The sequence below is a fragment of the Ambystoma mexicanum genome, chromosome 4p (genome assembly GCF_040938575.1).
Source record: "Ambystoma mexicanum isolate Mex_15411 chromosome 4p, UKY_AmexF1_1, whole genome shotgun sequence".
In the NCBI taxonomy this organism is placed as follows: domain Eukaryota; kingdom Metazoa; phylum Chordata; class Amphibia; order Caudata; family Ambystomatidae; genus Ambystoma; species Ambystoma mexicanum.
In genome coordinates, this window is record NC_090927.1 from 281584786 (window position 1) to 281611947 (window position 27162).

The window sequence follows — 27162 nt, forward strand, 5'->3', positions numbered from 1 at the left end:
ACTAATGAAGAGCACTGTAAGTGAACTCGTGGTGCAGACCAGAAAGAGGGTCAGGTCGACCTTGAGTTTTGTTAAACATTTTGAAAAGACTGAAACAAGTGTAAGTGGTGAAGCTAAAGTCTTGGGGAAGGGAACCATGAGGCTTGAGAAACTGCACGTGTTGTCTTGAGGACAGAGCCTCAAGACCCTTTTGCTTTTGAACTGTGTTGCATGGAACTTGGGGAAGAGAACCCTGAGGATTGTTTGGAACTGTATCACCTTGAACTTGAGAAAGGTAATCCTGAGACTTTTGGGGATCTTTCTTACACTTGGGGAAAGGGAGCTGAAAGAGAGTTGCAAGCTTAAAAAGCTCAAAACTTTGAAGTTAAACACTATTTATTTTATTATGGACATCCCTACACATTGTTTAACTTTAGTTTTGAGGGCAAGTATAGGTTTTGGACACAGACAGACTTTAAAGTTGAACTCTTTGACTCAGACATTCCTTAGTTTCGTTCAGGTAGGGAAATCCCACCTTAGCTTAGGGCAAGTTAGGCCTTCTTCCATCCTGGCATTTGATTTAACAAAGTATTTTTTTTTTAACTTTAAGTTTGTTGTCTGTATCTTGCTTCACGATGCCTTCACAGTATGTATTAAATAACATTCAGTGAGATATTTAATTTGCTTTATAAACAGACTACATAAATGCAGTGTTTGGTAGAGGCCAGCATGATACTGTAGGATGATACCAAGTATTTACTGAGTGCTAAGTGATCTTTAATCATGTTTTGTTAATCATTTCTGTGGTGTGATCTCAACCAGATCCTACATTCATCTGCTATATACATTATTTGGGGTGAAGAGGTTCAATAGCAAGCGGTAAAATGGCTTGTGCATTGTCTATAAAGTTCCAATCTGGGAATGTCATTAGCAACTATTAGTAATTAGTGAGATATCAAAAGGTCATTTATTGTCACCCACATGTCACCCACATACTATGTCAGCCACATGTAACCCCATAAAATGCAGACAATGTACATGTAGGTATTCTCTATTCTCTGCAACTGATATCATCCTAGCACCTTGACCTGCCAAATAATCAGTCTTGTACTAATCTCCAAACACCTCCTTTCACAAGTTTCGATCTCCGTCAGAATCCTATAAACGAATTATAGGAAACCACTTTTGTTTCCTGTGGGTACATAAACACAGCCAATTGGTTTTGATTGATTGTTTATGTGTTCTAAGTTCGGCTAGACATATGTGGAGTTCTTGGTCTGGCCATGTCTTTAAAATCCTGTATTGCAGCACACTCAATATCGAGGAAGTGTATCTGGCTCTTCCAGAGTTAAGTGTATCTCCTGTGTGAAGGATCTATCAGGTTTTGTGATTTTTGAGACTTTAAAGTATAGTTTTTATTTTCACATAACTGGTTAATCCTTTAACATTCAACAATACCAGGGCCTCATTACGACCCAGGCGCTAAAGGGTTAACGGTGCCGTAAAAGCCTGCGGTGCCGTTAACCTATTTGTGCCTAATTACGAGGTCCCTTTGCGGGACCCAACCTTAACGGCTGGTATAGACCAGCCGTTAAAGTAGGGACCTGCAATGGTGCTAATTAAGGTGCCGCAATTTGCGGCACCATACTTAGCGCCTTCCGCATTCCCATTGAGCCCGATGGGGCAAAAATGAGAATGGGGAAGAGCCATGGAGGAAGGGGGAATTACCGCCCCACCAACCTTGTAATGGGGTGGTAATTCCCCCTTTCTCCATGGCGGAGTCGGTAACTTACCGGCATGGTCCAAGGTGCTAATAGCACCATGGTCTTCCGCCAGGGTAGTAATGAGGCCCTATGTTCACAATAAGAAGAGTGTGTTTTATTTATTCTGGAAACACTTGATATTGGGAATCTGAATCTTTCTTCACAACGATAAAATAGCTTCATGCACAGGGTCTATGGCTGCCATAACTGCAATGACCAACACATAAAAACATCGATTTGTGTGTGAACATAATCATATGTGATGCAAATTGTGCCACAAGCCTTTAATTATAATGTCAAATAACAACTTTAAATCAATGTGACTGCCACTGGGGCCTCTCTATCTGATTCCCCAGCATCCACCAAGTTACCAGAAAAAATGCCAGGAAATGGGGATGTCATGATTCGTACCTATATAGTTTACATTGCAATGAGGGTCCTAATCAGTCTGTTATATAGATGAGACACTTGTCAAGAATGACCATGTGGTAAAGGCTCTTAGAAAGTACGATGGAGAATAGAGCTTAGGAAATGTTTCTAAGTAATTAGTTAAACTACTATATGTAGAAAGGGCTCTATTCCCCTTTTCACCTCTTCCCTAGTTTTCTATCTACTCAGCATCATATTCTCCTCCCCCTTTCCCGTTGCTCTCTTCTTTGTTGGTACATTTTAAAGATATTAAATGTATCAACCAAAATCTGAATGAGAAACATGAAGGGGGAATAATATTAGTTAGTTCAAAACTGATGGAGCGCCTATCTGTATACTTAAGCAGGTCAAAACGCTGGGCTTCCATTTAGATACTAATCTAATAATGACCAAACATGTTAACTCCTTATCATCAGCCACATCTTACACGTCGAAATGTTTTGTGTTAAGCCGCCAATTCCTGACCCCGCAAAACTGTATCAAGCTCGCCTGTGCGCTCATCTTGTCAAAGTTAGACTATTGTAATGTACTATTGCTAGGGTCCTCTAACACAAACCTGGCCAAACTTCAACTTTTGCAAAACAAAGCACTGTGAGCAGCCCTTGGCATAACACAATCTGACCACATCTCCAAGAGTAGGAGGTAGGCCCACTGGCTCACCATCAAAGCCAGAATTATCTTTAAAACACTTTGAATTACCCACAAATGCATCAGTAAGACAGCTCCCATCTACCTTAATAAGGCCATTATCCACAACAAGGCCATCCAAACTCTGAGATCCAACAATTGCACCCAACTCTTTATCCCACGCTTCAAATGCACAAGGGCGGGAGGGACCAGTTTTCCAGTAGCGGCCCCTAAATTATGCAACTCCCCTGCCCCCCTAATACTAGAAATGAGCCATCCCACCAGAGATTCAAAAAGACGTTTAAAACCTGGCTCTTCAACAAATACTAAATCCCTAGGGGAGGCCCTGCCACAATAGTGACACTACCCCCTGGACATATCTGTATTGCAATTGTACCCGTGACTGTTTACTGTCTTATTCTGTACTAAACACAACCTTGATTCACCACTGTAACCTTAGAATCAATTGCGTAAATAATGCTGTATTTTGTAGGAGTAACCCCATTATTCTGTTTAAAATGCAACTATTATTCTACTGTAACCAGAATCTTGAAGCATCCTGTAACCTACGCCGTGATACCCCTGGGTCTGCGCGTATAACAAATGTTATAAATAAATAAAAAAATAAACTCAATGGATGTCACTTTATTCTGAGATCTGTTAGGTCATGATTTTCTAATGTGTCTTGCAGATATCTTTTGGTGATCCTGTCTTGATTCTGGAATGCTCTTTCAGTGGAGGGAGAAAATATGTTATTTGTGGTTGAGTATTCACACTTCTCCATTCTAGGTTTGGTTTGTATCAAAACATTGAGATTAGGAGAAAAGTGAGGCTTGTCATTGATCGTAGTTGAGGGTGGTTTAGAAATAATCATTGCATCTGTGCTTTGTTTATTTAAAAATTCTCTAGGAGTATCAGGCTCAGGGAAATGTTCTAGTTTTTCCATCCTTTGTAACCAGCATTCTGACTGGGTCCACCAGGCATATTGCAAATCGCATTTTAGAAATCTAGTTGTAGCGTTATAGGATATTTTTCTTATTATTGCTCCTTTAGAATAATCATAAATGAAGGGGTTTTTCCTTTTGACCTATTGGGAGATAGCTCTCATACGCTTATGCCTTAAAACACAGCCAAAGACTGCATACCGAAGACGGACGATATGTGCTCTTTACAATTCTAGGGGCGGGTTGAACTTCAAGCCAGTTAGTTTGAGAATGAAAGTCTTCATGAAAGCAGGATCATTTCCATCCGTATCCTGCCCAATGCTGAAAAAACATACATTGTCTCTGCTACCTCAGTCTTATAAATCTGTGGTTATGATCTCAGGTTTTTCTGTAGTGCTTCCATTCCCTCCAATCTGTATTCTGCCAATGCTATCTTTTCTTAAATTCTTCCAAATGACATGATTGAATTTTCAAATCTTGCCTGTGATTTCATAATTCAATATGTTTTCCAGATGTTCTGGCATTGATGGATTGGGTAATTATTCTCACTACGGACAGGTCTTTCAATAGGAGATCCAGTGTAGATTGTGCACTTGTTGCATAGTATCCACTGTTGATTATTCAAGTGCATTTGACCATTAGAGTAGGAATATGTAACAAAGAAATGTTCTCTTCGGGCTGACTGAATATTGTTTGCCATTTCCCCTTACATTATCATTCTGTAAAGCATATTAATGTATCCTTAAAGCCTGGAATAACACGTGGAGCCTATGATGTGTTCACTGCATATAGTCAAGGATTGTAGATCAAATCAAATCGGTAGCGATGTTGCACAGAGAATATGTACACCTCATCAATCGACAATATCCTTGTGTATAGTCTCCAGTACAGTGTTTGTGATCTTCTATTATTTAGTGTAGCTTTTTAAAGGTACAGGTTTATGTACTACGTTTAATAGAAAGAATATGTTTCCACATTTCAAGAATGCTATCAACAAGAGTTATCTTCTCTCCAATGAATGATGGCCAGCTTCTTAGAACGCTGTCCTATTTCAGTTTTAATGACTCTTAAGAACAATTAAAGTCTACTTTTTATGTCGGCTCCTCTGGTAAACTTCAAACATTAGGGGAAAGGAACACCATCTATGCCAGGAAATGTACAGCTCTGGACAGGAATATCCTTAATGTCTTGCTTCACAGGATGGTGCTATGCCGTCAATTCCACTGCTATTAATGTGGCAGAAACCACTGTTGTTGCTTTTCACTTGTAAGCCGCCATCACAGGTAAGATGTTGATGATGCTTACCTCTCGAGGTCTCGGATGATATTTTCATTGTTGTTCTGTGGGCATACATTTAGCACTTATGCATACACCTTGCAGAGTGCCAGTGCAGCCCATTGAGGCATGCTTACGATTCTCTCAATGGGGTGCTTATGATCACAATTTAGGCAATATTTTGTGCAGAGTCACAATACCATGCACAGCACCTGAGGAATTCTGGGGTCGCAAACAAATGGGATGCTGAAAGGGGATTTAGCAAGAGACAATTCTGTTCATGCTGATCTTCAATGGCTCTCAGCCTCACCCTTGCCCTACTCTGTGCAACCTTTTTTAAACTCACCTGCTTCCCCTCAGCTTAACCCCTTAAGTGCCATGCTATTATGCAAGTCTATGCAAAAAGGATGAGCATACTCGTCCTTGGTTTTTGTAATCCTTGACAGTGCTATGGTAAAAGTGCTATATACATTGAAATAATCAAAACACTGTTCAATCTGACGGATGATTTCCATTTTGCCTTAGGGTGCAGTACTCATATTGCTAGTTGGTCATATTTGTTCAATACCACAAGAGGGCATTCTTTAACAGTTACCATGATGTTCATAGCATAATAAGTGTCAACAAAATTAAGTAAATGGTCGTACTACTTTTTCTGATATGCACCAACATTTATCCAATTCACTTTTCCTGCAGTACTTCTAAGAAATAATTACATGGTTTGGGCTTGAGAACTCTCAGATAACACCAGAGTAGTGCAATCATTTCATGTTCCCCCACAAGCATGCTGCTCATGTTGCGTGCAAGTAGACAAGGTTGCAATCCAGGGTCATGAGTTGCAATTGTAAAAATATGGATAAATAGTGGCGTGTGATACAAGCTAGGAATCGTTTGCTTCCCATGACTATGTGGTAGATGTGGTATAATTTGGCTCTCAATATGTAGGGAATGTGTTCCCAGTAGTATGTAAATAAGTAGGTATCACATTCTTAGTCATTTCTGACTTTCTCCAAGCTAGTTACAACTATGAATTTGCGCAGCTTCAGTCCTATACCAAAATGTTCTTCAAAGTATTAGTAGAGTAACCTCTTCGGGGTAGGGGCAAATGGATGTCAGTGACATCCAAGGAAGACTGGAGATGTCTGTCGCATCACCATGGTGCCTAAAATCCAACAGAGTTTTGTTAATGTTATTGGGTAGGTATGCTTCTAAAATGCACCATTGACTTTCAATTTAGACAAAATTGAAAAGCTTATGCCAATTTGCTGGTTAGGTTACAATATCTGAAATGCTTACTATGCCAATATGAGAAAACCAAAGGTAAGACAGGGTATTTGGTAACTATTTCTTGTGAGATATAAACCAGGGTGAGTTTACTTGATTGAAATGTTTGAAATGAGGAAACCATAAATGTACCATGCCAGTAATAAGCTAGGAATGACATATGTGTCCCTCTTTAAACCTTGTCACACTCCTTCCAGCCATACCTCTCGTCCCTAATCCGAAAACGAAAGTATTACAGATAAAGATCATTTAGGGCATTGTACAGTAGTAATCCGTTATTAAAATAATTCTTCTACTTTATGTGAATGCATATGCCAAGTGGCAAACTGTTGCGCAGTGCATCATTTGTTTGCTAATGTAGCAGAATGAAGAGGATCGTATCATGGTTCAATTATTCTATTGATTGTGTTTCATATCTAACACAAAAGCTTAACTGAAGTTAATTTTTGAACAACATATTTTTGTGGATATCTCCGTAAACTATTTTACCTCTTTCATTATGCAAGTTCACAGTGTTTGATAGTGAGAAATATTAGTTATTACAACTTTTGGGTCAAGGACAACCACCACTTTTTGTATTCTTTACTTTGGACCCACTATGGACACAATGTACTATGGCGATGTTATTACATATAAAAATAAAATGTGTGCATTGTGGCTGAAGCATGCATGCATGAGAGCTGTCACGGTGGCATATGCACATTTAGTCACACATAGGATACCAGCATGAGGTCACCACATTGTCATTGATTTATCATCTGAAAATCCGTATTTTTGACAACCTTTGTGGAACTGGGCAGGCAGCAACTTCACAGGGTAACTGTGAGCGTCATTTTTCTATGACGCACAATAAAAGAAAAGGCAGCAAGACAAAATTGACAAAACATGATTTAAGTCTACTTACCACTGAAGAGTATGATGAGCCTAGGCTCCATTCCAGTGCCCTTGCCGAAGGTGAATTCAAGAAAAAACATAAAGGACAGACTATGACAATCCAACATGATCTCATTTTCCTGTTTCCTATATATCACTGCAAGGTAAGGAAAATAAACTCTGTTACAAAAAAAAAGCATGATATGTCTCAATAAACAGTAAATAACTTTCTGTACAGTGATGCATAGCTTGAGTTGAACGTGGACATAAAGGGATGCTGCAAAATGGTGGTTTCCATGTATGGTTGCTTCCCTGCAGTAATGCAGAAGCTAGGTGGACTATTTACAAAAAACTAAACTGTGGCTCCAATTTGGGAGATATGCAGGTTGCATGTGCGACCAGGTGCATTTCGAGGCCACATTGTGATTTACAAAGAATCCCAAATGCCTGATCTCGCCAGCTGCATGTGTCACAAATTGCAGCTAAACACAACTATGAATCTAAACAAGAACATATTCATATTCAAGTCACTGGAATAGAAACAAGTGTACAATAAACAAATAACTTTGCCTGAATGTTTTGTCATAGTTTTGAGTTATGTAAACTGTGTTCAGGGAAAATTAAACACACAAAGGATAAAAACATGTTCAGCACATTTGATCAGGGCCCACATTTGGCATATACAATGTTGGAACAGGTGCTATCTGCTACTGGATCAAGTTACGTTTTTTTTCTCCAGGATCCTACCCAGTCACACCCACTTTGCAGGCACAAGTTGGCTGTGTCTAGGGGTGCATCTCATCCCCATCAATTGTTGATTTAGGATTATCTTTCTTTTCAGCTGGCCCCAAATCGCTATTTTTACATTTCCCTGAAAAGGTGAAATTCACTCCATCCACATTTTGAAAATGTTCTCAAGCACAACATGAACAAGGCACACAAAGTGGGCTGCGCAGAACACCTAGGCAAAATGGCACACATGTTATATGTGTGTCACAGGTGCAATAACCTATTTAGACAATAAGTGCATCCCTCTAGGGGAAAACACAAATGATTAATTGCCCCTTTACTACAATCAAATAAACATGATAACTAGACCTGAATGAGCTTTCATGAACAAACCTCAACTCACCTGAATTTCAGGAGGTTCAACCAGGTCCAAATTTGGACGTGTTTGAAACTTTTATTCACACTTAGACGTATGGTTTAAAGAGGGGCCTCTGGCTGGAGCTACTGTTCAGTCTTATGCAGCTTTCAGAGAGGCAGGAGGTTCTTCATGGTGGCAGAATTGGGACATTATTTATAGATGGTTTAGTATACTGGAGTGTATTTAGAGTAGCTGGTTAGGGAGAGGTAGTGAGTGACGTAAGACCCAGTAAGTGAGGTGATTTGAAATGGACGAATGACACAAGTGCCATCATCAGACGTGACACACCGGTAGTGTCCAACTCTTAAAGTGAGTGGGCCAAGCACGTGCAATCAGGTCACACCTGGGAGGAGGACCAGGAGGAGAAAGGAATTGAGGGTAAACTGTGGGAGGGTCACTCTGGCCATATTTATCTGTGAAGGAGCAGCAGAGATTCGAGGAAGTTGGTTGCACACACGAGTTACTGTCCCTCTCCTGAAGTGAATGGACAAGACATGTATCATGTAGGAGTGGGAGGTCATCGGAATCACTAACAGAGGTTTCTGGGAGAGTTACGCTTGCCTGATTCTGTTGGGATGAAGAAGCAGAGATTTGGTAAGGCAGGCGAAACATTAGTCACTGAATCCACAACACATTTGGAACACAAGGGCAGCACTCAAACGAGCAGATGAAGGGGAGACATGCTTCACGTGTTCTTTTCATTCCTGCAGCATCACATGCTTTGTGCACTAGGAAGTCAAGATTTGCATAGGGTCAATTGATGGTGCCAATCATCTAATTGTATACATCCCTGTCACAAGCACTCTAGTTTGCATACACCAGTACAAGTAAATACACAGATATTGCAAAACTATGATGAACGTCGACTGAGGCCTACAAAGAAGGCTGGACATTCAGTGCCTCCACTATCTCAGGGGCAAAAGGGGCAGGTGTTAAGATCTTATCTACTACCGAAGATCAGGGAAGAACAAAAGGGTTTTGATCAGTGGGAGGAGTGCAAACATCCAGGTCTCTATCTTGTTACCACCATGCACTGATAATAATGATGATGAGGAGGAGGTGGATGATGATGAAGATTAAGATCATGATCTTTCAGAGATCGGATGGCAATGAGTGTTGCTGCCGATAAGCACCAACACTCAGGAGGAGGATGAAAATGACACCATATATCAGGAGTCTGCCACATGCGGCTATCCTAGGCTCCCCCACCATTGACTATGCTTGCTAAAGGTAATGAGAAGTCAAAAACATCAGAGAATCAAAGGTTGCAGACCCCTGCCATGGGTGCTGAAGCTACAGTGTTATTCGAAGTTTGCACCCCCACCTGTGTACAGTCTCTACAAGAATCTGACTTCCTGTTGCAGATCAGAAAGCACATCACATTGTTACGTGGCATCCAGACCATTCCCAGCACCATTGCACCACGATGAGCCTTTTTCTTACTAGCCCACAATGAAAGTCAAACGTTTGTCAGTACTTCACTCAGAATAAACAGCAACAGAATCTACCCACTTACACACTATGATGAAGGCAGGGATTACCTGAGGTAACACTATTATGAGGTCCCGTGTGGCAGCAACATACACAAACATGGGAAAAATACAAATATTGGAGGTTCAACTCCCCCATAGCTCAGACATGCCACATACATCCACCATCCCACACCAGTTTCCTGGAAATTACTGCAGCTTTATTGGCAATTTAGTGTGGGACACTAAGCTCTACTCACTGTACCCATCAGGCGGATAGTGAGGCTTTTGTTGTGGCAGCTTTTTATCATTGCCAAAAACTTCACAAGTCCCATGATAGACAGTGTCTGCGCATTGCTATCCTGCCTCATCTCCTGTGGAAAACCTTGGATTGTAGCGGCTTATGAGAAAAGCTGATCACTGCTGGGAAATTCTGAGCTGATGTCTTTTCACCCGCAAAGCAGTTCTAAATTTGTAAATCGAGGTATTTACTATAGTGATATGGGTACTACAATAATACAAGGGACAAAAGGTCCACTTCAGCATACCAGGGGAAAGAGCATTGACTACATGTTTATCACAGCACAAAGGGTGGCTGTTCCTTGTTCTAACAGCCATGAAAGGTCCCACAGTAATTGAAGGGGTAGTTGAAGGGGGCATCATGTGAATGAAATTTAGCAGCAGGAAACATTTTGTATTAAGGGTTCAGAACAGAAGCCACTGGGGATGTGGCTTCTGGGAGAAGGTGGAGGAGGTAGAGGTAGATTGTCTAAGTCTTCGTAGTTTGCAATTTGGGATTTGTTGCAGCACACGAAGGAGTAAATGTCTTTGCTAACTTGCAAATTGGAAAGACAATGCAAGTCCTCTTTTAAGTGCATGCCCTTCACCTCCTTGGCATTTGCTTTACCTGCAATTGTGAACCAGTGAAAGAAATGTTCGTTGTGGTTCAGAAGATCAGCTCCCATCTTGGTCAGGCTTACTACACCAAAAATGCACTGCACCACGAGCTGGCACTACACAACCTGAATGTCTCAGCGGCTACATTTAGCCACACCTACCTGGACTACATAAAGTAAGCAGGCACGCTGAAGTGGCATGAAAGCAACACATGCAAACCATTGTGCCATGAACCCGTCATCCTGCAGCCCAGCAACCAGCAATTGGCTGGGCACAGAGAAGCTCTCTGGCACTTTAAAGGAGATACTAGATACATGGATAATGTCAACTGAGGATTTGGCACCCCAGCAAAGTGTGGTGAGTGTAAGTCCTGACCTCACTAAACTCAGAACATGGCATATGCACATTAAGTCACACATAGGATACCAGTATTGGGGAATGTATGGCAATACAAGCACAGATATCCGCTAAATATCAAGATCAAGCTGAAAGTCAGGGACACCAAAAGTTGGCTTATTCCTAGTAACATGCACACAGAGGTTGTGTCTAACACAGGTCAAATCACTGATTATTTTACGCCTGCTACACTGGCACACAATGCTTCTGAGAGTTTGATGGAAGAGCAAGTGAGTGACTCACCAGCTTGCTTACCCAGATCTATCATTACAGTACTCACGGAGGGCATGGTGAAAGGAAATGCAAAGCCAGTTTCCACCATAAAAACTGTATGTACCACAGAAAAGGGAACTGATAACTTTCACAGCAGTGATAACCACATCTGTAAAACCCCTGGTCCTCCTAAGAGGTTGTTCATAAAACGTTTGCAGATGATCCGGAAGCTGGCACTACCACAAGCGTAAATGTTAACCATGTTAGGTAGATCAAGGACTTTGTGGTACATCACTGTAGTCTGGAACTCCTTAAAAAGAGTGTACTGTCTACTCCCATGCTCCCCCTAAGGAACTCCACCCTCTCTGGCTTATCAGAATCTGACTAATAGCAACTCTCAGGAGAATAGGTTCAACGTAGAACATGTGGGCCCTCTATACTCAACTGGGGAAACAGGCTTACTACAAGGCAGTAAAAACGGTTCTCAGTCTGTGATCAATACACAATTACAAGCTCTAGACTGCTGAATCACCTCATTGGTTAATCTTTACAAACTCACAATGAGAAGGTTCTGCATTGTAAGGAATACATGGTATCAAAGTAAGAGAGACACAAGTGATCACAGTTCATGGGTGCTTATTGAACTTTATCAGGGGTGTGAAAAACGCTAAGCCTAAATGTAAGATGAGGGCAAGCTACGACCATAAATAATAATAATACAGTCCTAGTGGAGACTATTGAAATAAAAAGGCCTATACTAAAAAAACTATTGCCAATCCTTACCGCTATGCTACAAAATAGTGTGGGATAATGTTCACAAAAAGAAAGAAGTGTTCACAAAATGATAAGTCAGGATGTTTAGGCAGTTGGCCTCCCTTATCCACGTTTTTAGCACGGGACAAGGCGGGTCTATCAAACACAGCACACTCTTGGGCTTCTTCGGCACAAGGTCACAGTTCCTTTCACCAACAGGGCGTTCTGTGTCCAAGTCTCTTCCGTTCAAAGTCTTTTGCTTCAGAGGGCCTGTTGTACCAGAAACAACAAACAAAAGTTCCTTTCCAAATATTCAAGTCGGGCGATTTACTCTTTGCCCGGGATCCCCCTCAGCCGGGCTCAGATCATTCTTTCACAATTAGCCTCCCTCATTCAGACCAAATTTAATTTGCAGCCATCCCTCAGTCGGGTTCACATTTGCCACAACAATATCTTCGCAGGTGAGTTTTACTGTTCACCCCCGATCCACCTCTTCCAGGTTCAGATCCCCTTTCAAACAAGTAGTCCACTCTTACGGCCTCAGACCAATTTCAGTCCTTAGCCAATCGAAAGACTTTCGAATGTGCATGGGATTTAACTTAACCCGCTGGAGGACCACTTCGATTTCACCATTCAATATTTACACGTTCTGGGGGTACCAAACAGAGACCTTCAAGTGAGCACCCACGTAGCACCGGACCACTCTGTATCTGGTACCTATTTTGGTTTCATAAAGTTCAATCGCATGCAAGTTCTTTGTTCATACAATGTTGCGCTTGCAACCTTGTCCATAACACAGTCCGGTCTGTTATCAGTTTTTCCTGATCCACCGGCTGTGCTGAACTCGTTGGCGTTGCTTTGCTGTTGGCGTCAAGGACAGTACCACAGTACCACAGTGGCAATTGCTTCTGCCGGCCTTTGATATCAATGCGGGAGGGTCCTGTGCACCGTTTGTCAGCTGTAATTCCTGGTCTTATGTTTCTTTTCCTTGAGGCTTCTTGAAAGTCAAGATCCTTTCTTGAAAAGGGCAAAGGTAACTCCCTCCTTGTCGTCCTCTCTGGTCTCACGGCCTTTCTCCTCGTTTTAAACTGCCATCAGTATATCTGCTTCCTCATGCATTTGGCCTTGCTCAGAGTGTGCTTTCACGCTCCACCTTTTATCTGTGTGGAGAAATGTGATGGAAGTCAGGTGTGTGTAGTTATCAGTAATTGCCTGCATCTGCCTGTCAGGTATACGGCTCTGGTTTTACTCCGTTGTCGCTCACGATGAACTGCCTGTAAGAAAGTGTTCATGTTGGAAAGGGGTTCATTTTCTAGATATCCTACCTGGTAGGATGAGGAAAAGGTGTCATAAGGAAGGGGATAGCGCATCTCACCATTTAGTGTCCCACTTCCACTCCCCAAAGACACCCCATCCAGGTGATCCTCCCGCACTGGTCCACCCCCAGGAACTGGATCCAATAGCGATGGTCATGTCCTGGCCACCTGGATGACAGATCCCCAGGGACTAGCAGGTGAGACACCTTCAGGTTTCTCACAGCATCCACTACTGCTGCATCAAATTGAAAATTGAGCATTATCCAAACTAGCGATGACCCCACCAGACATCACATCTGTGGCCAATGCGTTGGATAAACTGGCTGCCAAAACTAAATCTAGGCATGATTGCACTGAATCAAATATCATTGAAAGACATGGAGATCGAGTAATACAGTCAGTCAGTCAGTCAGCAATGCTTTATTCAGCAAATGGACATTTAGCACACACACATCCAAATACAACATTATAAAATACATACATTTCATTCAAAGATTAAATAATTAATGACGGTAGTAAAATATACATTTCATGCAATTACCCCAATACAAACCTACTAAACAATATAGAAGGTCAGAAAGGTATGGTCAGATAACTGGTGATAACATCCCAGGGAGACAAGCATGGTAGACACATTTAGCAACAAAATATACATTGTTCAACACTAACACCTTGGTCTTACTCCTGTTGAGGGTCAAGCCAAGCTGGGAACACGCAAGTACAACACGCTATAAGCCATGTCTGATCCCCATGGGAGATGTGGCCAACAAATCAGAATCATCAGCAAGAAATTGCACTGGATAAACATGGGCACTAAGTTTTGGAGGATCCTGCTCTCCCCTACAGCATTCAGGTCCAAAATAATCTCATTAATGTAGAGACAAAACTGAAGCGGGGCAAGAACACAGCCTTGCCGCATGCCTCTGTCAACTGGTTGATTAATTCAACTGTGACTGGGAACTGGTTGATGGATTCCCCTGCCGGGCCCCACATTACTACCTCTGTGTTATTGGAATAGAGCTCAGCAATCATAGATACCAATTGTGCCAGGACTCCGCACCTCAACAAAACCTGCCATAGCTGGACCCTGGGTACGCTCTCAAAAGCGGTCTGTAAGTCTGGAAACATTTCTTAGACCTGCATTCATTTTAACACTACTGATGACCCCACCAGACAGCACATCTGTGGCCAATAAATCAGATAAACCGGCTGCCAAAACTACATCTAGGCATGACTGTACTGAATCAAATAGTATTGGAAGGCAGTGAGATCGAATAATACACCACAAACACATACTGAGGACACGGAACATATGAGGTTTACTAAGAGTTTGGAAGCTCTAGCAACTCCAACAAATGAGTTCAGAGCTAAACACAGGAGAAGATCTAGTTCTTATATAGCGCCTTTCACCCGCGGACCTCAAGGCGTTCACAAAACAGATAAAACTAAAACCAGAAAGCCAATATCAGAGGGTAGAGTCTATATCAGGAAGTGAGAAAAGGGCTTAGCTCAAGTCGAAAAAGGTGTGTTTTTAGTTGTTTCTTAAGTTGTGTGGTAGACTCACAGCCCTTGAGAGCATTATGGTTCTGTTTGCGCACGGTATGCAGGTTCTCTATCAGGGCAGAACCCTCATTAGACAACCAGCATACCGTACGCAAACAGAACCATAATGCTCTCAAGGGCTGTGATTGTGCAGCCAGCAGGGGGTAAGTGCGAGAATAAGGTGTAGACAAGTGTCTGATAAGTGCTACAAGGGGACTGTAGGGTTGCAGATACTGACCCAAGTGCAGGGGTTGCCAGGAGGCAATGCGTGTGTGTGGCTGGGAGGGCAGAGATCTGGGCCCGAAATCGGTGAGTAACCAGGTGCCCAGTGCCAAAGCAGAGAGATTAGCAGTGGAGAGGAAGAGCGAAGGCAGAAGCAAAGAGGAAGGCCTTGAGGTGTTTCCGGAACCGAAGATGGTTCTTCCCAAGTTTCAGAGAGGCAGTGAGGCTGTTCCGGAGGGAGGCCCCAGCCGAGGAAGGGGATCTACCCCCAACTTGTTGCTTGGAGAAGTGACTGACCCTGAGGCAGTTGGAGGTGAAGGAGCAAAGAGCTCGAGTAAGAATGTATTTACGGAGGGAGAGTTGAAGGTATTGTGGACCCAGGCCTCAGAAAACCTTGTGGACAATGCAAAGAGTCTTGAATTTAATCCTTGCAGCCACTGGTAGCCAATTAAGAGATTTCAGGGCTGGAGAGATACGCAGTCCTTTTCTGGATGACCTTTAGAGGACGGAGAGTTCTTGCAGGCAGACTTAGGAAGAGGCTGTTGCAATAGTCAGCCTAGAGAAAACCATTGCTCTTGAGACAGTGAGCTTCTGGGGGATGGAGAGGAAAGGAAGAATACCTCTGAGGAGGTGCAGTTGGTAGCTAGACTTTTTTGAGACATCAGAGATGTGAGGAGAAAAGGACAGCATGGAGTCAAAGATGACCCCGAGGTTCTTAGCCTCGCAAGTGGGAGCAGGAAGAGGGCCAAGAGAGGCCGGCCAGAGAGTAACAGGAAAGGAAGGTGCAAGTGTGCCAATGAGTAGGATCTCTGTCTTACTGGCATTAAGACAGAGGTCGTTGGCAGCGCACCACTCCTGGATTGCAGACAGACAGTCGGAGATGAGAGAGGGAGAAGAGGTGGCAGAGGGGAGCCTGAAAACAAGTTGGGTGACAACCGCATAGCTGTGAAAGTTTAAAAAGGGAGCAGCAATGCAGTGGGCGAGCGTTGCCAGGATTTGGTTGAAGAGCCATGGCCCCCAACATCCACCCACCCACCCCATACTTACCTTTTCACATCTGCTTTTCTTCTGACCCTGTGCTGTTAGTACCGTCTCTCATACGTGGGTTGGATCCGACGCTTCAGGGTCCCCTTTTCTTTTTTTCCATACCTCCAACCTCTGGAAGCGGGGGACACCCTTGCTAGCCCCTAAGGCCACCCCTGCTCCCCATGTTTGGTAGTGATTATCCCATTTGATCATTTAAAATCGATCGAAATGGCACTGGCCAAATTCGGCCAGTTGTACCATACGATCAATTCTAAATGATCAAATTGGATACTTCAGTTTACAAAGCCAGCTTGTGCCTAATTGGCGCAGCGCATCAAAAGAGTGGCTCCAGCAACAGTCATTTATGCACAGCAGTTATTTATTGCATGTATTTATTGTGTGGGCAGTTTATACACCGTGCTTAAAAACGGTAGCATTTATGAGGTCATTATTGCAAGGGAAGGTTGTCACGAAGCCCATCACGGTTCGCGCCAGACATACACAATGGTAAAAGAAGATGCAGATAACTAACCAATCTTAGATTCTTCTTTAGAATTAGGAAAAAAACCTCTAATCATCGCCAACTTCTCAAGTAGCTAGTTTTGAGGTTTAACAGGATATTACCCACTGACCAGGATGCTGAATTACAGCTTCTCTGGGCTAACAAGTCTCAGGATTAAGAAAAGGTCTCTGGCTTCCACAAGGTAACAAACATAACAAAGTCTTTGTTTTATTTATGTCATCCCAAACCCTGGTTCTTGTTTTTGGCTTATTTTCTCCTAATTTAATCCATCACATCCCTGGGGTTTTGAGTGTTCTCACACTTCTCTTCTGGTTCTTGCTTCTGTAGTTGTGTTTCCTCTGCTTCTCATTCTACACTAATTGCCTGGTTCTTTTGTCCCTTTGAGCACCTGAATGATAGGCTGGGACTACTGCACAAGCTAGGGCATGGTGTATCCATGGTGTATCCACCTTTATACAACTGTATTGTCAGGTGTGTTACATGCCTGTGCTGTGTTGTCAACTCCAGCATCCTCCCATCCACCTTCTCCTTTCCCTCCACCTGTTTTATCTTCACCCACTGCTAACTGGCTTCGCCGGGTAATGCTATATTCTTCCTTCTCATGTCTCCTGCAAACTCACCCGCAGCACCCTCCTCCTCTCTTGTTGAAAATTATTCCAATCGCCTACTCAATGTAACTTTCCTCCTGATAGCTCCTTCATCCACTTACTCTATTTGTTTCACATCTGTCCTCCTAGTGCTCCCTCCGAACACTTCACAGATGTATTTCCCCTCCTCTCCTCTGAACAAATCCTCACTGTGCTCCACCTTACTCCTCCTCCCATCTCTCTACAGCCTTCACCCAACCTCCTCCTCTGCCCACTTTTATCAACATTACATCTTCTTACCAAAACACCCAAAACACCCCCAACACACCCCCACACCTCTCGCTAAGCTAATGGACTAAATAGAGGTTTGGGCCCCATGCCTCGGTTCCACCCATGCCTAACCACTCACAGGTGTGGGTCATTATTATGTTTTAGATCGGATAGGATTAATTTTGCCAGTTTGTGGGCATTGAACAATTCCGGCGGCCCACCCCCGTCCCAGATATGTGGAACTTTGGCCCGCTGAGGATGCTGAGGGGTTAAGGCTGATCATCTTAAGGACCATCTTATCTTCCCTCTCTCAACTATCTGGAGCAGGACTGTACACTCAGGGGTCCTTGGTTAGAGTCTGCCCCATCACAGCAACTCAGTAAGTGTAAGTGTTTCTTGGTGTGGAGTTACCAGCATATGGTGTGTAACTGAAAAGTGCACACTTTCCAGCATAAGCCATGACTTTCATATATTCTAATTTTCTTGTGGCAGTATTCTCTTAGTGGTCTAGGTGAAGCAGACCTCGCCCCTCGGACAGCCCTAATAATACACTATGTGGGTTGGGAAACAACATTAGAAAAAGCTCTGTGGAGGTTGCAGATGGGTCATGATGGGGTGGGCAGCAGGTGGTGACAGCTTGCCTCCATGGTCATCTCGTTCTCTGGACCAAGGGCCATCCAGGGGACTTTGGGAATCGGTGCACATAAAAATGTCCTTTTCAGTTGCTAGTTCTGTGCATAGAACCCCACACTTTTTAGGGCTCAATAATACTGTATAACTCAGGTAGTGCTGTTCCTCTTTCTGTGATTGGTTATATGCAGTCAAAGCCTGATCAATTACGATTGGGATGTGAAGTACAGAGGATTAAGGTTCCATTTTCTATTTTTTTTATTTCACAGTCCTTTTTAAGATCGATATCATGTCCCCAGCCATCCACACAGGTTAGTTTGTTTTTGTTGCAATGCATTATTGTCAGTGGCGGAAGTGTACCAAAAAAAATAGTGGAAGTGTGACCCGGGCGGGGAGCAACATGCAACACATTTTTCAAGTGTTGCAGCCAGGCTTTTTGACAGCCAATTGAGTTGAATCAGATTTCAGTTTAGCCGTAACTGTTATTGGGTGGTAAAGCGGAGAAATGTGCTTTAACTTCACAAAGAACAGTTCCAGAATGGTAAAAATGGTTTCAAAAAGTAGTGCAACTGTTGACAGTAAAAAAGTAGTGGAACTCCGGTCCCGACCGTTTCCACTCACTTCGATCACTGATTATTGTACAATATAATTCACAATACTAATATGTGTTTTCCACCTTGTGCAACGCTGGCTATATTGTGAAATGTCAATGCCCATCAATGGTCTGTACTTAAACCTTTTACTAGTACGTACACAATAAGAGGGCGCACTAGTCCTGTTGACTTTAAAGATACAAGCTCTGGTTTGTCCAAATGCAAACAGTGGAAAAAGCAGTTCTCGGAGGGGCCTCTCTCTTTCCAGTATATCATTTTTAGGATGGGGCACTCCAGTCACATGCACAAATTATCAGCTTGCCATTCTGATAAACAAAGCCCTCTCTGCCGCTGCTCAGCAAATGTTTAGGGCTCGCACTCCCATCAGCTTTACCAGCAAATTTAATGTGGAGGGCTACTGCGAGTTATAGTTCAAAATGTCCACCGATTCGTACGCAGCATTTATTGGAATGTGTTTAGTAATGTTTGATAGTGTGAAATGACTGACTTCAGAAAACAATATTGCAGATATTGATTCCAAAATAACAATAAGGGTATACATAGTAAAATAAGTCTCCATTCATCCAGAGAGGGTTGTGCAAGAGGGCCATTTGCCATGTGTCTGTCGGATACTTTGTGTGTGGGCCCAAGGTGGATGTGAGAGGCACTTGCCTGACTAATGGAGGAGGAGGGAGAAAGGCAAGTTGCGATGCAAAGGTTGCCCTCGATGTCAGCAGAACATGCGCACAATATCCTCAGAATAAGACGCAGGGATGCCTTGTTTTCTGAATCTTCGAAGTTGAATTTCTTCTTATGCCTTTCGTGATAATGTTCAAACAACACTAGTTTGTTTTAATGCATACCATCTTGCCCAGTGAACGTCTTTAGAAGTTAGCATTGACTAAATCATGACCCACAGTTGGTAGACAGGCAAGAGTGCACAAGTGATCTTGTTCCTAGAAACCATAGGGCAAGGGTGAGGGATCCAGGCTACCATAAGGAGCAACCATGGCAAGGGGTTGCAAGCAGCAATGGGGGTTACTTGGATGATGATGTTCTGTAGCCAGGTTTGACATGCTTTGGGTGAAACTGTCACGGGCAATGCTGTCAATGGGATTAGCTTTGTGAGGCTGTTAAAAGAGGATCAGCCCTCTGGTTGGATGGTTATGGGGTTGACGGTGGAATGGGTGTACTGGAGGACAATTGCAGGTGTACAATTACAAAGTGCAGCAACCTACATGAGGAAATTGTCCTTCACTGTAGGTGCTGACTTCTTTGGCTTTTGGTGTCACGTTCTCCTTGTCCTTCTGAGGGTCCACCCTTTACATATCAGGCTGTCTGAAAGGTGATCTATCAACAATTGGAAGTTTTTTTTACATGGCATGATGTGCACCTGGAGGTAGAACCTGATGGTTGCAGGATTATAAATCAATGCCATTGGACCTTAATCAGGCCTTGTCAATTTTGTTGTTCAGAACTAAACCAGCAGTACACATTTACTTGTAATCTAGCCCTCAATTTTAGGTACTGCATGAGCAAACCTCATGTCAGCCAAAGTTCTATCTGCAGATACCCGAAGTTTTTATTTTTGAAATCCACCAATGCTACTGTGGTGGTTACCCTTGAGGACAGTGATTCATATTTCAGAGGGAAGGCAATATAGATCCACAATGCCAAGTCCCCATGATAGGCCACAAACTGTAGGCCTTGGCAGATAGCCATGAGAAGTGAATGGGTGGGGAGGGGAAGGCTGGGAGGATGGCTAGGGCAGCACTGCTTCAGCTCAAAAACGATTTGGATGAAGGTTGTGCTGTTGGTGTTGCAGGGGAGGGTAACTCATTATGAAGAGAAGATTATCTTTATAGTATGCCCCATTTATTTTGGGGTATATAGGCCTAGGTCTGCAATGGGAAAATAAGTAGGTTAGCATGGGCGCCTCTCTTTTTTTAATTCACTGTGGAGTAGCAATGTTTACAATGAACATGTGTGATATTGCCTCACAATATATGCTGTAACACCAATGGGGAATAAATAAAAAGAATAAATAAGTAACAAATACCAGTGTCATGCCCTTTTTTTAACACCCCACACTAAAATAAATAGACTGGATAAATCTGCATCCAATAAAAACCAGGGGATGCATTAAAACAGTAAATGAACAACAAATAAATAACCAAGGTGTTAATTGTACTGTTTAATTAGTGCCCGGGACACGGTTAATTTAGGGGTCACCCAGTTGGCGAGGCATACACCAGGCTCGAACCCTGGCCCCCATTCTATCATGGGTACACCACATTGGCATTTATTGCCAGGGCCAGTGCATGGAGGTAGGGTTGTTAGGAAGGACTTTCCTTAGGTGCAATTTTCCTTCCATTTGTGAACCCCCCTACATGTTTTGCTTTTGTTGTTCTTACCTAACATGACTTTTTCCAGTGGTGCACAGCCCTCAGTTGCACTCCTGAGACAGGGCTTCCACTGATTTGTTATGGGGAAACTGGCGCGTCTTTCAGACTTTCAGTACTGGGAAACTATGTTTCCCTTAGTTTTCAACTATGTTACCATTTCTTGGTAACCTTTTATCTATGTGCCAAGTACCTTACAGTACCGTGCATATGGGTCCTTTTTGTTTTATGGCCCTAGCCATCCGCTAAGGATTTTATTGTGTTTGTACAAGTGTGCCTAGGACGAACTGGTGGCACCACTTTACTTTTAAAGTATTTTTACTTTTTTTTATAGACCATACCACGTTTACCTCATTTGGCCCAAGACTGTGGCCAGTGCCGAAAATTGCTGTGCCACAAAGTCTTTTTGTTTGGCCATTTTGTTCCTTTGCCTTCCTCCAGGTCGAGAGACCCAGGTGTGCCTTATCTGGGCATGTTGCCTTCCATGAAAACCGCATCTTTCGTGGGCTCCTGCATGTCATGTGTGCTAGTGCCCAGGAAGAGGGTTGGGACTGTCTGGTCCCAATACACACTACTGGTGTCAGTGTATCTGGTATGCCTGAATGACTGGAACCACTGTTAAATTGCACGAAAATAATAGAAGGTTCCCACAGTAAATAGTGGCTTACGTGAAGTGTTTTTGTGCATGAAAAACTATGTATTAACTAACACTTCAGGTGGAATTGAGAACCATAATCGAGTTCTCCCTGATTGTGCTTCTGGAAGAAGGACAATCCACAGCGGCACCGTCCATGTCCTGCACCCATGAACGGAAAACATGGTTGAGGCTGAGACAGTGCAGCTGGTACACAGGAGGAGGCATATGGATCCCAGGGACACTCCAGCTCATTGCCACTGTGGTAGTGAAGACCCCTCACAGGAAGGAAAAGCTTTTGGAAGCCTATATTAACTTCAGAGGTTATGGATAAACAAGCCCCCAGCTGAACCTGCCCAATGCACGCTCCTTCCTTCAACCAGCTCTCTCCCCTATCTTCCCAATCAGAACACAGAACCTATTCAACTATATACAAACACGATGCAGATAAGCTGCAGCAGTGGTGAATTCTATTACAGCATTTGAACCATAGCATGTAACAACATAACGATATACCTTCTTGGTTATATTAGAAAGGATACTGGCTGCACCTATCCCCATTCAGGACCTTTTGGTTTCCACACATCAAAAAACCTACCAAATTTACTTTGCAGTATATATGGCACAATAAACATATTAAAATAAAATGAAAAATAATTTCCTTCGAAGCCATGGTTGAGTAAATGTATAACATATGTTACTAAACTATTTCAAGATGGAGTACCTACCTTTTTTAATGATTTCAGAGTAACATTTTCTTTACCTTTTTCATTGCTGCCTCAATTTGCAAAAAAGTATGGATGCTGAGATGGCAAATACATCCATTTGGTCTAATGTGGATTTATTACCTAAACCAGACAGATTAAAATGTTTGAAAATTAGCACCATTAAAGCGTCAATATACGTAGAAATTATTAATGTAGAAAGAATTTTGGAACAAAGATGGTTGTCTGTAATCAGTTGGGAACAGGACTATGATGACGTAATTGCAGATGATATGCGGCCCTGAATTTGGAGCAGGATATCACATACCACTATGTCAGCCAACCTAACACAATCTTTTTTCATCTTTCAACACATAACCCCCTCTAACATTTTCAATGAAAACGTGTGGACAATAACAAAAGCTGATATTGTACTGAATCTGAGGGGCCTATCAACATAGGTTATTATGTAGAATGGACCTCATGATTCTAGTTGCTGTTCAAACATTTACCTCCAGCTGGAAGCAATTGGATAAAATCAATTAAAAAATGTGGTGGAATTCTATCTGTAATATTCATAGATTAGAAAAATATATAGTTCTTCAGCGATGCGTCTGAAGAAATATGAAAAGTGGTGCCTGTTTATCATCTTTCTATTAATTTCCACTGCTACTGACCTTGCCATTAATTGATAAGTCTGGAACGTTCACCCCCTGTGTCGCTTATGATTTTGTTTTTCCTCTTTTTGTGTGCGTTCTGTTTTGTTCTTTATTGTATGGTATATGTCGTAAAATGATATTTATTCATATGAATTTTACCCATAGCCAGATTAATATGGTGGTGTCAGAGATTATATCTGCAAGTTTTCTATTTAAAATGCAATAATCTCCTGTTGATAACTATTATATGGGCATCTATTGCAAGAATCATTATTTGTGATTATATTCATATCCATTGCAAGAACAAAATCAGTTTTGTTCTCTATGATTCTGATGCATTGTTGCATTTTCTAGACTAACATCCTGTACAGTATGACTTACTGGCTGTGTTACATAAAATAAAAACTGTTTAAATTTAAAAAATAACCTCACTGTGCTCATCCTTTAACTGTTCTAAGAACCCAACCTTCTCGTTACCGCCATTGAGCAAGGTTTATAAACATCATGTATGATAATTGGAATATTAAAATAGCATTCTCATTAACCCACAGATTGGTGTGTAGAGCCTGCAGAATGTTCAGGACACTATGTTAAAGGCTTCAGACAGAGTGGATTGTACCAACAGAGAACTCCCTGTGACCTCCTTGGTAAATGTATGTACTAAACTCTATATACTGCTAAATACTATCAAGTGCACCACTGATTATAATAGCTTTAGAGACCCCCACCCTGGGATTTAACATGAGGTATTGGCCCATGAACCTTGTTAAATACCATTGCTGTGCTCGGGCCTTTAACTCAGTCTTAACAACCCGTAAAGCTCTCTTCAGTCCACTGATCGGTTCTATAAAAGCTTATTTAGGATATATTAACATAGGACTGAAAACCCATTTAATAAGCATTGGAAATATGTCCCATCTTTCGGGTGGTGTCAGGGAGCACTAAAAAACACGGTTTGTAACACAATGGGCCTCATAAGTTTGCCGGTCTGGAAAAAAAGTGCCAGTAATAACGTTTTCCAGCACTCTTCCAGACAGGCAAACTACAGTGGGGGTAACATGACTTACCTCCAACCATGAGATGCAGCTCACTCAGGCCCCCACCGGCATTCAACAGTGAGCACTTCTGGCACAGGTATTAATGGTGCAGGAAATACTGACAATTTCCCACCATGGAACCTTTGGGACTCCATAGAATGGTGAATTATGTGTATTTCTGTCGCTTGTAATATCCCAGTAATACCGGGATATCAGGTGGCGGAAATAGCAAAACCGTTTAGTGGAATGCTGCAAAATTACCAGCAGGATACCACCAACCTTGGAATGACTCCTAATACAATACAATTGAAAGCATGATTCACAATGGCCCTCATTACAACACCGGCGGTAACTAATGGCGCTATTAGCAACATGGTTGCTGCCGGTATTGTAACGAATCCGCCATGGTGCAATGGGGAATTACCGCCCCATTCCAAGGTTGGCGGGGCGGTTATTGCCCATTTACCATTGGCCCTTCCCCATTCCCATTTTTGCCCCATGGGCTCAAGGTCCCTTTGCGGGTCCCTACTTTAACGGCTGATCCAGACCAGCTCTAATGAGTTAACGGCGCCGCAGCCTTTTACGGCGCCGTTAACCCCTTAGCGCCAGGGTCGTAATGAGGCCCAATGTATTTAAGTCTGTTTAGAAGAAGTGAGGGTCAGACTAAAGACTACCTTAAACATTTGGGATTTATAAGCAGAGGTATGTTATTGATTGCTTACATTTTGTGCACATATGTTCAAGTGAACAAAATGCAGAGCTCCAATTCATAATGGGAGTGTGTGGTGGCACAGGTAGAGTCAAAAGCATACCACCATGCACATTTGAGCAAAATTGTAATTCCTGCTTGCTTGGTCTGCCTCCAATTCAGCAAAACCCCAATACATGTTGGAAGTGCTGTCATCGCATTTCGTGAAAAGGAACACTGGTCGTGCACTGTCAATGCTGTCAAGAGCACTACTACACAATGTGCAGGTTGCATGCTTCAATGCAGGAACATTGTTCTGTGTGAATTATAAGCACAGGTTTCCTTCTTATATATGGACAATGAGCAGAAGTCTGTCCCATTTTTTTCTGTGATCCACCAGGACTTTCAGGATCTTGTAATCCATATATCTGCCTTGGAGGTTTGCTTTATGGCTGCCTCTGCCTCTTCTCAAACACTGGACATAGTTTTGTGATTCAAATTAAATGCAAACTCACTGAGGAAATAAACATTGCTGGCGCAAAGGTTCTTCTTATTATAACGTCTGGATTTGGTCAGTCAGCAGTGTTTAAATAGGTCACAGGCTTCAGCTAGGCTTGAGCATCTATGCTACACACAAAGTTGTGATTATCCTTATGAAGTAGGGTAAAAACATGCATAAAAGGCATCCGTAACATTTGTATGCATGCTTTTTACGCTACTCCATATCTGCATTAATTTGTATGGTGTAGTGGGTCACAGAGTACAATTATAGCTTCCATACTCACCCCAAAAGTGAATGCATTACCACTAGCATCTGGTTATAAAGCTAGACGTAATGCATTGGATTTGCGCCAAAGGATTTGAACCTGATACACAGGGCTTGTCCAATATGTGGCTAGAGTAGAGATTGTAAATCAGCCGATAGGTGGTCTGTCTATTGGAAATGTGCACACAGATGTGCTGATATTATTGGATCCTCTGAAGCTTTTCGTGTTTTGTTTATGGGGTCTCTATGCATGCTGAATAATAAGAGTATTAGAGCTATAGTGAGGTTAACCCTGTGGTCATTCTGTCGCAGTGGAACACCTTTGCTGTTCCCCAGGAGCTGGAGATTAGTGTTTGGCACCAGGCTCAAAGGTTTCTTATTTTTCCTGTTAGTGTTGTTCATGCCACCAGAGATGGTGGCCAAGTCTAGGGTATGGACTTCAAAGAGATTATACCAATCACGAGGATCTCCAACTTAGTCTCATTCAAGGACTGCTATGTCTCTTTCATTCATTGATTAATATGCGCTCATTTAGTGATTCTATTTCAGTGTTCAGGATCATTTCTAGACACGTCTTCAGCGTACATTCGGAAATGTAGTTGAGGATGCATGATAACCTCTGCCAGCGGGCACACATATACATTAAGAACTTTAGTGAGAGCAAACAAATACAGGAGGCACTGGATGTGGTGTTAATTTGGAGATGGGAGAATTGATTCAGTCTTGTTGGCAGGGACAAATTAGTAAACACACTTAAGGGATGTGTTAGATGTGCTTTGAAACATTTCTAGCAGGATCAGCACTGCAGTTTGGACCAAGTCTAGTGCCATGAGAAGGACTTTACTCGCTTCCAAGGCCACTCTGCTGCTGTCTCTGACTGGCAACACAACCCGGTGAGCAATCCGACTTGGGGGACACTTTAATTTAATTTTTAGGCTCCTGATGAGCCTCGGTGCACTTGCACTACCTCTGCCCGCCCGGCCTGCCTGGGATTGAATAAGCTCTGCGCCTCATGACCGGAAAAGCAGGAAGCACCGGAGCGCTTCTCTCTGTGTTTCCTCGCTTCCAAGGCCACTCTGCTGCTATCCCTGACTGGCACAACAACCCGGTGAGCAGTCCGACTCGCGGGACACTTTAATTTCATTTTTCTCAGCTGTTGATAAGCCTCAGTACACTTGCACTGCCTCTGTGCACCCAGCCTGCGTGGGATTGGATAAGGGCTGCCCCTTGTGACCGGAAAGCTGTCTTCTTCTGCGGCACTCCCAGGGCAGTCTTTCCCGAGCAGCTGGCTAGCTAAGGGCCAGAGGCAAAGGGCAGTTCCCTTCTGGGCCTTTTTGTGCATTTCTGCCCATGGACACCTGACAGCACATCCCACAGCTATATCCACGTAAGGTGGTATGGGCGGAGTACAGCCATTACAGTGCTCTGGTAAAACCCTGGCACTCTCACATTGCTACAACCTGCTTCTAACAGTTTGTGATTTCCTCTGTGCACTCTTTAGGCAGCTACTGTGT

At 42.8% G+C, this 27162-nt stretch overlaps 1 protein-coding gene across 2 annotated transcripts in view; it reads right to left on the reverse strand.

Annotated features, from left to right (window-relative positions):
• LOC138453203 (adhesion G protein-coupled receptor F5-like) overlaps positions 1 to 27162 on the reverse strand; it is a 939048-nt gene that overhangs the window by 727506 nt on the left and 184380 nt on the right. For both annotated transcript variants that reach the window (XM_069605830.1, XM_069605831.1), the window contains exon 2: positions 7206 to 7331. In XM_069605830.1, the coding sequence (XP_069461931.1) occupies positions 7206 to 7310 (105 nt within the window). In that variant the 5' untranslated portion in view covers positions 7311 to 7331. The remainder of the gene's footprint in view (positions 1 to 7205; positions 7332 to 27162) is intronic.